The 15,088-nt window shown below is 35.0% G+C and overlaps 1 protein-coding gene across 4 annotated transcripts in view; it reads left to right on the forward strand.

Moving 5' to 3' along the window:
- The window catches only part of Stag1 (stromal antigen 1), a 344,086-nt gene that overhangs the window by 274,974 nt on the left and 54,024 nt on the right, over positions 1-15,088 (forward strand). For 3 of the 4 annotated variants that reach the window (XM_028788047.1, XM_028788048.1, XM_028788050.1), the window contains one exon: positions 711-798. In XM_028788047.1, the coding sequence (XP_028643880.1) occupies positions 711-798 (88 nt within the window). The remainder of the gene's footprint in view (positions 1-710; positions 799-15,088) is intronic. The other variant, XM_028788049.1, reaches the window with a different exon arrangement.

Below are 15,088 nucleotides of genomic sequence, written 5' to 3' on the forward strand. Positions count from 1 at the left end.
GGAGGGAGGGAAGAAAAAATAGAAAAATCTAATTCTTTTCATATAATTAAATTTTTTGAAACCATTTATGAAACTAAACTCTTATTTTACAACATACCTTGTCGTTTATGATTAAAAACTGACAGCCATAGTAAAAAGAACTGAGTTCATAATGTAGTTCAACTTTCTTCTTTCAAAGCCAGGCAAGGTAAGCTCAAGGCAGGAGGATGTACTAACCCTTGTGCACTACATAGTGAGTCCTAAAAAAAAAATCTTCAGAAGTCTGAAGGCCATAGAAATAGCTACACAATGGATTTCAAGTTTTCCCATATTTTCTATCCTCTAGTATCATTATTCTGTCCATTTGATGACAGCAAATTTCTCTTTCAAATATTCACATGTAATTATCTGTTTTAAATTGTTAAAAGGTTATTTAAAAATAAACTTTTAAATATAGCAAAGTTGCATTTGTATGCATTATGAATTGAGATTAACCATCTTAGTGGAAACTTGACATTAAATGTGCAACTCGTGATTTATTTAATGGGCTCTTTACCATTAGCTCATGTTTAATTCTTTGCTTCTCTTTCACATTTGAATGTTTACTTCATGGGTCTTTGTCAGTTCTACAAGAAAATTAGTACTTCTTTGTTGCTCTGCTTATTAAAATTGAGGTCAAATTTAAATTGCCTTTTATTCTAGATTAAAATTAAAACTTTTGTTTATTTTAGTGCTCATGATCTCACTAAATGGGATCTATTTGGTAATTGCTACAGACTATTGAAGACTGGAATTGAACATGGAGCTATGCCAGAACAGGTAGGGAATTTTTAATATTCTTTTTGTGATTTAGGAAGCTAAGGTACTCAGAAGTCAAAGATTTTCCAAAGCCTGTCGAGAAAATAGCTGGTAACTTTATAATGCAGCTAGCTCCTTTGATAGTTATTGTCCTAATGATTATAAGTGTTAGATATGTCTTATATTGAAATGCTTTAATATAAGAAAAGATTAGCTAGTTCTGTAACAGTATATCTTTAAAAAGTGATGTTAAGGTAAACATTGCTGGAAAAACTATTAATTTCTATACTACATTTCTAATCATACCGGTTATAGGCATTGTTGTACATACTGATGCCACCAGTCCTTCATTCAACATGTCTTAATTTTGTAGTAAAATCTATTGTTAAAATGCCTATAGTAGATATTAGAACTTCTTGTATTCACATTCAAGTTGGAGTGAAAAGGACAAGATTTTTTTTTTTTGCCTAATCTGAGACTTAAGTAATTATCTTAATTCCATATGAGAAATAGAAGGCTTATTTATATATTACAGATACTTATGAGACATAACCTTATATTTATTGGTAATGTTTAGGGATTATCTGATTCACTCCCATTTCAGAGGGACATTTACATGAATACCTTATTATTCTTAAAGTGATTAGAATTTCAGGAGATAGAATGAAATGATAATTTTATATTAAAAGTTACAAAACACAGGTATGATGTCATGTGTGTTTTGAACTACCTAGAAGAGTACAGGGTACCAATTAGTCCATGAGTTTAAGACTCCATCACTAAATGTTTTTAATGTATAAAATAAAGAATTAACCACAACCAAAACAAAAGCTTTTAAAAGGCAATATTTTATTAGTAGTACAATTAATTATTTCAGTTGTCTAACATGATTTAAGTACGTAACTTATTGGCAGAGCACTTTGCTACTGTGTACAAGGCCTTGGATTTGATTCCTAAAAGTGAAAATAAAAAATTACTTAAACTTTCTTGATCCCACTCTCAATAAACACAGTGTACCTAACTAGATACTTTTCTTTCATCTTTGAAAAGAAGGTAAAATCTGGGGAAAATGTATTACAGTTGAACATTTCTTTATGGAGCGACAGGAAAATGAAGTTTGAAGTTATTTTCTTCTCCCACTTAGAGAAGCTGAACTCAGATTTTTCTTCCACTAAAGAATAAAGTTGTTGTGTTTACTTTATTGTGGCAAGTGACTAAGTATCTAACCACATTGTTCACTTCATTTATTAATAGCTTCAGTTTTCTCTTCTGTCTTCAACTCACCTTTCAGTGATCTAAATATAACTCACTCAAATATTCAAGCTGTTTCTTACAAAAGTGGTAAAGGTATTCTTTTTTTCTTTTCCTTTTTTTCTTCAAGGAAAGAGTAAAAGTAATACATTTCTGCTTAATGAGATTATAAGCCTGTCAACACTTATTTTTAATCCATAATACCATCATTAGTGTCTTAGCAACTATTCTCATGACAGTCTTCATGATCCGTTTTCTGCTCTTACCATTACATAGGTATTCTTTTTCCTTTTGTAAACATTTTTAATAAGAGCATATTTATGTTGTATGTGCCTTGACTTCTCTTAGACTCATATCATGAGTCTCTAACCAGATGTATGAAGTTTGAAAGCATGACTACTAGATTGTGTTCTTGTGCATGTTTACAGCTTTTACAAACACATCCTAAGATAGATAGACTTGAATAAAAACATTATTCAACTAATTTTTATATGATTAAGTTCCCTTTTTCAGATTCCAGCTTTTGCTTTTATCTAGAGTCCAGAGACTTCCATTGAAATTCCTTTCTCTGAGCAAGACCTCCAAGTACTACTGAACTTTGGCTAATGCTAACCCTTCTGTTATGCTCAGTATTTTGGATGTATCTAAAGACTAATGCTCTAGCTGTTTGGGAGGACTGTATTAACCATACCCTTGACGGTTTGTTTTCTATAATGAACAATTTAACTAAGTATCTCTTTAGTCTTACTCTTCAGGAGTAGCAGAATTTGTGGTTTGAAAGTACAGGATTCTCTGGTAGTAATATGTCTTTTCTAATGCCAGTAATATTTTAGATGTCACAGCTTTAGGATAAATGGATGACCAAACATTTTAAATTTACCTATTCTAATTTTTTTGTATTCTAATTTATTTTATGTTATGTTATAAAGATGTCCTTATTGGAAAACATGCTTCTTTTATTACTTTCATGTCTATTTTTTTTCAAACTTTTGCACTTTACATTCTATATGTACTACATACATAAATATATATATGTAAAAGTAATATAAACATTATTTACATCAATTACTGCCAATCCAGAATAGCATAGTATTTAAATGGTCTAACTTTCTTGTCACTTTAGAAGCCTTTGTGTTTCATAACACTGGTATTCTGAAAAATACCAGCTAGTTCTTTGATAAACTATTCTCAATTAATTTTTCTGGTTGTGGTATATTTCTATTTGGATTACACATTCTTGCAGGAATGAATATTAGGTGATATTCTATCCTCAGTGTATTATGTCAAGAGGCACCTTGATACTGAATATGAACAAAGTATTTTGTACCGTTATTACATTTGCTAACAGAAAAGGAAGAACAGAAAGAAACACAATCTCAATTTCTTCACTATTAATGATATTAGATCACTTGGTTAAGATGGAATCTATCAAATTTTCCCTATGTAGTTACATTGTCCTTTGTAATCATAGGCTTTCAAAAAGTTCTTTAAAAGTATATAAATAATGCTGTTTCTTGACAAAGTTTGACATAATTTTAAATCATTCATATAATCTTGTCTGAATATGCTTTCATGATCATAAAACAGTTTCTAAAATAATCGCTCTTTAATTCTCATTTTGTATTTGTATGGTATCTAGCAAAAGGAAGAACTGTCCCTTAATTCATTTATTCATCTTTTTTAATTTCAAAATATTTTTTAGTATCCATATACTATTATGTTATATTTCATCATTATTGGTACATATTTGATTTCTTGTATTTTGCAGATATGTAAGCTCCTGTGCTCTCTTGAAACAAGCATCAATGTGCTTTTAATACTTCTTGAGCACTTCTAGTAAGCAGGATACGCTTAAGCCACCTGTACGAATGAATTCTTAACATATAAGAAATATTTTAAAAAATATTAGTGCTATAAAACAGCTAATATTTGCTGTAAAGAAACCAGATATTCTAAATTATTTTATTTTCTCATACAATTTTTTATAAAGTTATCTCCTTTTTTGTTGTTGTTTTTTGGTTTTGTTTGGTTTTTTTTTTGTTTTTTGCTATTTTGTTTTGCTGTTTGTTTGTTTGTTTGTTTTTGCTTTGTGCCTATTTCTTATTGGTATTGACTTTAAAAGCCAATGAGATGGCTCAAGCAGCAAGCTTGTCAACCTAAGTTTGAATCCTAGATTCTCCTAGAGGAGGATGAGAACTCACTCTGCAGGTTGACCTCTGACCTCTACTTGTATGCCATGGCATGTGCACACCCAAGTACATACACAAAATTAACACATAAATGTGACAAACAACTTGATTAGCATCTGGAAAAATAAACTATATTAAAACTACATTAATGCATCATTTTAATAGCTCCAAGAAGACCCTAAACGTTTGAAAAATCAATAAAGGTCATTTTTAGTATTACTTACTATCAAGCAAAATTTAAAAAAAAAAAAAACAGTTGAGGTCAGGTGTGATCAAATACCTTTAATCATAGTACTTACTGTAAATTCTCAGTTAGCCCCGTCTACATAAGTTCTAGATGGCTTGGGCTACATAGTACAACTGTATCTAAAGCAAAGATAAGAAGCTATATGTTACTAATATGAGGCCTGTCCAAACATCATTCAAACTTACTTATAGTTTGAAAGGCAGAGGCAGGCAGATCTCTGTGAATTTAAGCCTAGCCTGATCTACAAAGTAAGTTCCAGGCCATCCAGGACTACTCAATAAGACCTTGTCACAAAAAAAAAAAAGAAAACATTATATTTACAGTAAGCTGAGTGTTATTTTAATCCTTTACACATATTTATTTGTTGTAAGCTGTATGAGATACATATAATTCATATATTTATTTTTATTTACTACTAATAAAACTGAAACATATAAAGTAATATGCCTAAGACCACACAGATAAGGCACACATACTAAAATCAAGCTTTTAAATTACTTTTATTTGCTTTTCATTTTTGCCATTAATATGCTACTAGCATATGGTAGCCCAGGCTATGCTTCCACTCTTTTCCCATGCTTTCTTTTCCCTCACCCCATGCCTTCTGATGTTTGCTCTATATAAAATTTCTTTTTGTATTGATCTTTTTTTTCCCAAATATCTTTTGGGCTGTTTCAATAGGAACTGTGGGGAGAGATTAGATGCTGGTACTTAACCCGTCATCATGAACTGGAAATCAACACATTATTCAGACTGAACATAATATAGGGGGTGAGTTTAACTTAAGTCAGGTTATTATTTTTGGATAGATTTGGCTTATTGTATATGTTGTTAAGAATCATGTTTTCCAAGAAGACTGCACACTTACTGAGTTAGAACTTATTTCAGATACATATTTCTGATTTTTCCTCACACATGTCATACCAAAAACTTTTAAGTCATAGTTTCAATTTTTTGTTTGTTGGTTTAATTTCTGGGTTTGTGTGTTTGGGGGTTTTTTATGGGTTTGTTTGTTTGTTTGCTTGTTTGTTTGTTTGGGGTTTTTTTTATTTGTTTTGAAGCAGATGTAGTCTATTTCTAGCCTAGCCTCAAACTCATGGAACTCTTCCTGCTGTAGCCTACCAATTGCTCCAGGTATAGGCAAGTATCACCATGTCTACTTCATTCATTGATTTTCTGACAAAAAGTAGTTCCTTCTAGGTCTCAGGATAAGCTTTTGTCTAATTGTGCTAAAACACAATTGGATATCAAGATTCAAAACCAAAGAGCTATAATCATACTTCTGCACACCTTCTACAACATTTAGCAGATCAAACATGATGATGCAGGCCTATATTCTCAGCTAAAAAGATCTAAGGGTGGAGGATCACTTGAACCAGGTTAGAGACAACCTAAACAACATAGCAAGGTACTTGTGTCAAGATAAAATTATAAACACTCAAATTATAAACTTAAATATCAAACAAGTTACAGTAAACTTATAAAAGAAATATGAGTTGTTGGCCAGCCAAAACTGGGAGTTTGGGTTAACTTAGATTTCTCAGAAGCTTATCTAGCTTCACAAGCCTATAATCTTAGCTCCTAAGGTGACTGAGACAAGAAGAATACAAATTTAGGACTAGCCTTGGCTGTATTCATAGTAAGCCTGGGTAGTGGTGAGACCCTGTCTCAAGATGAAGAGTAAAAAGAAAATTGAGGATAGGAATATATAGCTCAGTTGTAGAGAAAGAACTTGACTATCACACACATGACTTCAATTCCTGGGTTGGTTTGTTTTGTTGTTGTTGTTGTTGTTGTTGTTGTTTTAATGCTGATACCAGACTGGATGCACAAGGAGACCACCACCTAAACGAGGGAGGCAAATGAAATCTGGAGTGGTGAATAACTCAGAACCAAAAGCCATTGGACAGTTTGATAAAAGTCATTAGTCTTGTGGGTCAAAGTATTAGCCCAGAGCTCCAAGTTACATAATGATTGCCAAAAATTAAAGTTTAAAATAATTGTCATTGGAGGCTGGAGAATAGGCTGAGTGCTTAGGAACACTGGCTGCTCTTCCAGAGGACTCTGTCCATTTCAGTTTCCAATAAGCGTGTGACTATTCACAGCCATTTGTAACTCTAGTTCCAAGAGATCAAACACTCTCTCCTTAGTGGACATCAGTGTATAGACACACATGCAAGCAAAGTACCCATACACATGAAATAAAATTTGTGAAAATAAATTACTTTTTTTTCCTACTATTTGGTGGGACATAAATAGTTGGATTTAAGAACCCTATAGGGCATGATTACAATGAAGAACATCTCTCAGAAGACATATAGTGTAACACTAGCTATAAAAATCTTACAAACAGCTGGGCAGTAGTGGTACACGCCTTTAATCCCAGCACTTGGGAGGCAGAGGCAGGTGGATTTCTGAGTTCGAGGCCAGCCTGGTGTGTAGAGTAAGTTCCAAGACAGCAAGAGATACACAGAAAAACCCTGTCTCAAAATAAAATAAAATAAAATCTTACAAACAGCAAAATCATATATGTAATCTTATGCATTTGTGATTTAAAAACAAAAACAACTGCTTTTTCAGAGCAAGGGCATAACTTAAATGAGTTCTAGTAGCCTGGTTGACCAGCATGTAAACTATAGGCAAAATGCTTAAGGTAAATGCAGAATTATTAATACCATTATAGTGGTCCTTAAACTAGGAATCTATTCAGTGGTTTGTTTTGTTCTCTTTTACATTGTTACTATTTTTTTAAGTGCCATATTCATTTAAAAAGTCTACAAATTCTGACATGATGCTATATGCCTATTTTCAAGCACTTGGGAAGTAGATAGAAACAGAATCAAAGCCTCAGCTACATGAAACCGTATCTCCAAAACAAACAAAAAAACCAAGGTCTGAGAAATGGCACAGGAATAGAGTGATTGCCCAGTCTCCATGAGGTCTCAGGACTGCCAATAAATAAATTAAACCTGGATCATAAAAAATCTAATGAACAAGGGGACTGGAGAGATGGCTCAGTGGCTAAGAGCATTGACTGTTCTTCCAGAGCTCCTGAGTTCCCAGCAACCACATGGTGGTTCAAGACCATCCATAATGGGATCTGATGCCCTCTGGTGTGTCTGAAGATGGCTACAGTGTACTCATTTAAAAGGAAGAAAGGAAGGAAAGAAGGAAGGAAGGAAGAAATTAACAAGGCTAGAAAGATGACTGCAACAGTTGACAGCACTATTTCCTCTTGCAGAGGATCTGAGTTCAGTTTCCAGTACCCTCACAGTACCATCTGTAGCATCAGTTCCGGAGGACCTGATTCTTATTTATAGTTTCCAGTGTCACCCACACAGCATCCCTGTGGTTTTCATTCATGATATACATGTAGACAAATACTCATACATAAAATAAAAATGTGTTTTTTAAAAGCTAGTCAACAATTAAGACTATTTACCTTTGTTACTAGTTTGTGATTTTTTTTAAATAACATGTAATGATGTCATTCTTCAACCAAGTGACTTTTTGTGTGTTTCCTAGCATTTTTAGATAGCTTTCCGATTTTCCTGCTAATAGTAAGATGATCACTATATTGCCCAAAGGACAATTCTTCTAAAGAAAAAAAGAGGTTTACTGAGACCTAATAATCAACAGGATATATGTTCATCTACTTGTAAGGTCGTTTGTGATCTGGCTTCTGCTTATTCAACCTGCTAATGGCTATACTTAAGTGCTATGAAAGCCTTTGCTTTCATATGTTTGCCATTTACTATTGAAGCTCACTTTCAGATTTCCATTCCTTGTCCTGTTCTTACATTATTGCAAGATTAGATTGTGTATTTTTGTTTCAGATCCCTGGTACAGCATGTTCTTAGCATATACTGGGTCATGCCTTTAATCACTTATCACTAAACATAAAAATAAATTGAAACTATAATAAAAACAGGCTTAAGGTAGATGGTTGCTTCTGTTGGAAAGTTGGGTGTTTGGGGGATTTTGCTTGCTTGCCTGCCTTTTTTTTTCCCCTAATGTTATCTTCTGCTAGTTAAGTTGTAAGGATCTCTTTTTGCATCTTAACACCCAACCCTGAATGTGTATGCTTGATTAGACCAATTATTGTGTCTAGTGTTGATGCTTACTTGACTTTTAATTTGATTGTAATTTGTGTTTAAGCTCTTTGATCTGGCTGAAAGCTGAGATCCTCAGTAAAAACTATTTCAAAAGTACCAAGAATTTAGATAATATTTGCTAACCTTTTATTTTGGTATTTTAGTGGCTACTATTGTATAGCACTTGAATATGTCCAATTGGATACTTGTCTATGTTCTTTATAAACTTATATATCAAATTGTTTATATGATTACCTTTTCTCATTCTTTGCCTTTTCTTGTTTTTCTGTAAACTTTTAAAGCTGATACATAAACTAGAAATTACATATAAGAGTAAAGTAATATCTGCCCTATGTTTCTTTGTTTCAAGATCATTAGCAGAACTTGTTCATTGAGTCTTTTGAGCAAATTGCTTAGATAGGAAGGGAGAAGATGCCGGGCAGTGGTGGTGCACGCCTTTAATCCCAGCACTTGGGAGGCAGAGGCAGGCGGATTTCTGAGTTTGAGAGTTCGAGGCTAGCCTGGTCTACAGAGTGAGTTCCAGGACAGCCAGGGCTACACAGAGAAACCCTGTCTCCAAAAAAAAAAAAAAGGAAGGGAGAAGATGCTTTAGATGTGGCTTACAGTGTGTTTGTGGAGAAGAAGCTAATGTTGCATTTGAATGCTTCAATATTAGACCTAAAGTCATTCAGTGTGCCATTCTTGGTCCCATGTTCTTCCCACTGTATACCAAACCTTCTTTTTGACAGTAGTCTATAACGAGATTACAAAATTAATGCATTTACACTTAAATTTTTTATTGGTTTTTTTATCACCTCATTCTTTTTTTTTTTTTTTTTTGGATGCTTCAATCGTAGAAGCTTGAAAGTAATATCTCAGCATATCATGGTTTAATTTTGGTTTAATCCAATTTCTAGTTCATTCGTGGAGAGTTCTTAACTGTATAATAACTAAAGTTAAACCTTTTATTGACTGGAATTTTATAGTGGAATATTCCGTACTTCTGATTGTCTTTTTAAACTTATAATATCTGTTCATTGGGTGAATGGCCCACTGCATTACATACTTCTCTCACTCCTCAATGACCTGTAGAACTTTAAGTATTGTTCCACTCCACTGAATTACTAGTTTTTTGGTTTTGATAATTAATTTACTTATTGTATGTTTATCAGTGCTCTATCTGTGAGTACACTTGCATGCCAAAAGAGAGCATCAGATCACATTACAGATGGTTGTGAGCAACAATGTGGGTGCTGGGAATTAAACACTGGACCTCTAGAAGAACAGCCAATGCTCTTAGCTGCTGAGCCATCTCTCGGGCTCTGGAATTGCTAGTTTTTTTGTTTTTGTTTTTGTTTTTTTAATAACATCAACATGTTGGCAGCCCACATACATGGCTTGAACCTGAAAATGGACTCCCAGACAGAGTTATTAAATTAACAGGCTGGCAAGCCAAGGACGGGTAAGATTCTGCACAGAGCCTTACCAACCTAAGACAGAAGTGCATTGCTTTGGATAATGCATATTCCATAATAGGTAAGGAAGGCATTCTTGTCAGAATGACCTAAGACATACTCAGTCTTGTTAATGAAATAAAAAAGGGGGAGAGGCAGAGAGTCTTTTAGGCTGCTTGGCAAGATTCTGATACATGCCACAGACAAGGAAATGGGCTGCTTGGCAAGAATATGACATTGGCCAAGGACAAGGAAGTAGGCTTCAGTCAGGAATCTGACATTAGGCTAGAACAAAGAAGTAATTCCAAGTAGGAATCTAAATCTTAGGCTAAAACAAAGAAGTAATTTCAGGCAAGAATCTAAATATTAGGCTAGAACAAAGAAGTAATTTCAGACAGGAATTTAAATTTTAGGCTAAAACAGGGAAGTAGGCTTCAGACATGAAAATAACTTTGAGCTAGAATAGGGAAGTTGGCTCAGATATTTTGGTCATCCTGATAAGCCCTTAGAAACAGTGATCAAGGGAGTGTTCACGTAATTGCGCTTAATGCTGTGCTTGTTCCTTGACTATTTGCATCTATTGTATTGCTAGACCCTCAACCTAGAACTGACCTTAATACGTACATGTAATTAAAATGGTATAAAAGCAAAAGGGAAGAGGGGGATGGTATAGGGGATCCGTGGGAGGGGAAATGGGGAAGGGGATGACATATGAAATGTGGATAAATAAAATCCAATTTTTTAAAAAATCACATTTGTATGTCTGTGCTTTTCCCAGCCATTTCTTTTTTTTTTTTTAATTTGTTATTTTAAGATTTCAAATGTTATCCCCCTTTCTGGTTTCCCCTCCACAAACTTCCTATCCTATTTCTCCTAGCCCCGTTTTTGTGAGGGTACTCCCCCATCCACCCATCCACTCCCACCTCCCCACTCTAGCATTCACTTACACTGGGGCATCGAGCCTCCACAGGACCACAGGCCTCCCCTCCCATTGATGCTAGATAAAGCCATCCTCTCCTAAGTATCCAACTGGAGCCATGTGTCCCTCCATGGGTACTCTTTGATTGGTAGTTTAGTCCCTAGAAGCTCTAGGGTATCTGGTTGGTTGATATTGTTGTTCTTCCTATGGGGTTGCAGACCCTTTCAGCTCCTTCAGTCCTTCCCCTAACTTCTCCATTGGGGTCCCCATGCTAAGTCTGATGGTTGGCTGCAAACCTCTTCATCTACATTGGTCAGTCTCTAGCAGAGCCTCTCAAGGGACAGCTATACCAGGCTCCTGTCAGCAAGTGCTTCTTTCTTGGCATCAGCAATAGTGTCTGGGTTTGGTGTCTACAGATGGGATGAATCACTAGGTGGGGCAGTCTCTGGATGGCCTTTACTTCAGTCTCTGCTCCACTCTTTGTTCCTGAATTTCTTTTAGACAAGAGCAATTCTGAATTACTATTTTTGAGATGGGTAGGTGGCCCCATCCCTCAACCAGGGGCCATGCCTAATCTCTGGATATGGTCTCTACAGGTTCTCTGTCCCCTTTTTTGAGTATATTTCAGCTAATGTCATCCCTGTTGGGAGCCTCTTGCTTTCCTGGCATCTAAGACTTTCTAGTGGCTACCCCCAGTTCCACATTACCCCACTGCTATACAGCTCCATTCAATTTTCTGACCCTCCCCTGTCTTCTGCCACACCTGATCCTGCCCTCTTTTTCACTCCCCCTCCTCTCTCCATCCCAGTTCCCTTTCTCCCTCTCTACCTCCCGTGAGTATTTTGTTCCCCCTTCTAAGTAGGACTAAAGCACCCACACTTTGGTCTTCCTACTTCATGAGCTTCATGTATGTGATCTGTGAATTGTATCTTGGGTATTGTGAGCTTTTGGGCTAATATCCACTTATCAATGAGTGCATACCATGTGCGCTCTTTTGTGATTGTATTACCTCATTCAGGATGATACTTTCTAGTTCCATCTATTTGCCTAGGAATGTCATGAATTCATTGTTTTTAATAGCTGAGTAGTACTCCATTGTGTAAATGTACCACATTTTTTGTATCCATTCCTCTGTTGAAGGACATCTGGGTTCTTTCCAGCTTCTGGCTACTATAAATAAGGCTGCTATGAACATAGTTGAGCATGTATCCTTATTATATGTTGGAGCATCTTCTGGGTATATGCTCAGGAGTAGTATAGCTGGGTCCTCAGGTAATGCTGTCCAATTTTCTGAGGAATCGCCAGACTGATTTCCAGAAGGGTTGTATCAGTTTGCAATCCCACCAACAAGGAGAATTCCTCTTTCTCCACATCTTTGCCAGCATCTGCTATCACCTGAGTTTTTAATCTTAGCCATTCTGACTGGTGTGAGGTGGAATCTCAGGGTTGTTTTGATTTGCATTTCCCTGATGACTAAGAAGTTGAACATTGCCGGGCAGTGGTGGCGCATGCCTTTAATCCCAGCACTTGGGAGGCAGAGGCAGGTGGATTTCTGAGTTCGAGAGTTCGAGGCTAACCTGGTCTACAGAGTGAGTTCCAGGACAGCCAGGGCTACACAGAGAAACGCTGTCTCAAAAAACCAAAAAAAAAAGAAAAGAAAAGAAATTGAACATTTCTTTAGGTGCTTCTCGACAATTCGAATTTCCTCTGTTGAGAATTCTTTGTTTAGCTCTGTACCCCATTTTTAATAGGGTTATTAGGTTATCTAGTGTCTGATTTCTTGAGTTCTTTATATATATTGGATATTAGCCCTCTATCAGATGTAGGATTGATAAAGATCTTTTCCCAATCTGTTGGTTGCCGTTTTGTTCTATTGACTGTGTCCTTTGCCTTACAGAAGCTTTGCAACTTTATGAGGTCCCATTTGTCAATTCTTGATCTTAGAGCATATGCCATTGGAGTTCTGTTCAGGAACTTTTCCCCTGTGCCCAAGTATTCGAGGCTCTTCCCCATCTTCTCTTCTATTAGTTTCAGTGTATCTGGTTTTATGTGAAGGTCCTTTTCCACTTGGACTTGAGCTTTGTACAAGGAGCTAAGAATGGATCGATTTGCAGTCTTTTACATACTGACCTCCAGTTGAACCAGCACCATTTGTTGAAAATGCTGTCCTTTTTCCACTGGACAGTTTTAGCTCCTTTGTCAAAGATCAAGTGACCATAGGTGTGTGGGTTCATTTCTGGGTCTTCAATTCTGTTCCATTTGTCTTCCTGCCTGTCTCTGTACCAATACCATGCAGTTTTTATCACTATTGCTCTGTAGTCCAGCTTGAAGTCAGGGATGATGATTCCCCTAGAAGTTCTTTTGTTGTTGAGAATAGTCCTTGCTATCTTGAGTTTTTTGTTATTCCAAATGAATTTGGAAATTGCTCTTTCTATCTCTATGAAGAATTAAGTTGGAATTTTGATGGGGATTACATTGAATTTGTAGATTGCTTTTGGCAGGATGGCCATTTTTACTATATTTATCCTGCCAATCCATGAGCATGGGCGAGCTTTCCATCTTCTGAGATCTTCTTTGGTATCTCTCTTCAGAGACTTGAATTTCTTGTCATACAGATTTTTCACTTGCTTGGTTAGAGTCACACCAAGGTATTTTATATTATTTGTGACTATTGTGAAGGATGTTTCCCTAATTTCTTTCTCAGCCCGTTTATCCTTTCAGTAGAGGAAGGCTAGTGATTTGTTAGAGTTAGTTTTATATTCAGTATTTTGACCCCCAAATTTCTACCAGTGAACTCCTATAGTTGATAAACAACATCAGCAGAGTGGCTGGATATCAAATTAACTCCTGGGCATTTCTTAAGAAAAAGATGTTACTACAGGTTTTAGTCTTTGTCACATTTTTTTTAATTTATTATATAATGATACTTTTTATGTTGACTAACAGTTTTTTAATTTTTATAGATTTTTTGTCACCATCACACACAATTGCATACTACTGTCCCTTTGCCTTTTCACGCACTTACAACTTGGGCATCACCAGTCTATTTTTCATTACTATACTGTTGTCATTTTGCAGTTCAAAAACGTAACTATACAACAAAATATCTTTTAGGACATAATTTGTTTCACTAATCATGATGTCTCTGAGGTTAATCTAAAATGGTTGTGTGAACTAATAATTGCTTCATTTTTACTGCTGATTAATATTCCACTGTTTCGATTCTTCATGATTTGTTTTACTCATTAATTATGTGAAAGATGTTCTAGTTATTTCCAAGTTTTCAGTCTCACTATTAAGACAGTCCTGGGGATTTGTGTACATATTTTTGTCAACATAGTTTTCATTTCTGTAAAATAAATATTAGTGAATGCAACTGCTAGGTCTTTTGCTGGGTTTCACTTTCTTATTTTCTGCCAAGTTGTTTTCAGTTGCTGACTACATATATTACTACCTTAATGGATGAGAGATTTGATGGTCTGCACCTAACCTACACTTGATCTTGTCAGTAATCTTTACTTTAACTATCCTACTTGATAGGTAATAGTATCTACCCATGCTTTTAACTCAGGATTTATTTTTCTAATTCTAATGATTTTAAACATTTTTTGATCATCCTTTTTGACAACTATACTGATTATTAATTCACATTTGAGGGCTCTTTGTAATGGTGTTGTCACTCATTTTAACCCCAAATTTGACTGCTAGGAAACTGAGTGAGAGTTATCAGAAAGAGACTAGTGTTTATCCGGTTCAATTTTTTTTTTCTTTCATGTGCATACCAACTATATTTGATTCTCTTAAGGTCTTTTAACATAAAGATTAAAATGTTTATTGACTGTTACATTTTTCAGAATTTTAAATATCTTCTACATATATAGACATTATACTGTACATGAATGTTTTACATAATTATTTTCATTCTTATTTTCTGTATTATTAATTCAAACTTCATTTTTATGCTGTTTTTCTAAACTTAAATAGTCTAGAAGCTTATTTCTTATCCTCATTTTTATCACTAATAATGTATATTTTTAAGATATGTGGTATCAAACCAAACTGGAAAAACTAACCTGTAATCCCAACACCTTTGAGATATATAGGCAGTATGATCAAAAATTCAAGGTTAGTGGATGCATAGTGGCATACTCTTTAAT

The sequence above is a fragment of the Grammomys surdaster genome, unplaced genomic scaffold (genome assembly GCF_004785775.1).
Source record: "Grammomys surdaster isolate TR1022 unplaced genomic scaffold, NIH_TR_1.0 125698, whole genome shotgun sequence".
NCBI lineage: Eukaryota > Metazoa > Chordata > Mammalia > Rodentia > Muridae > Grammomys > Grammomys surdaster.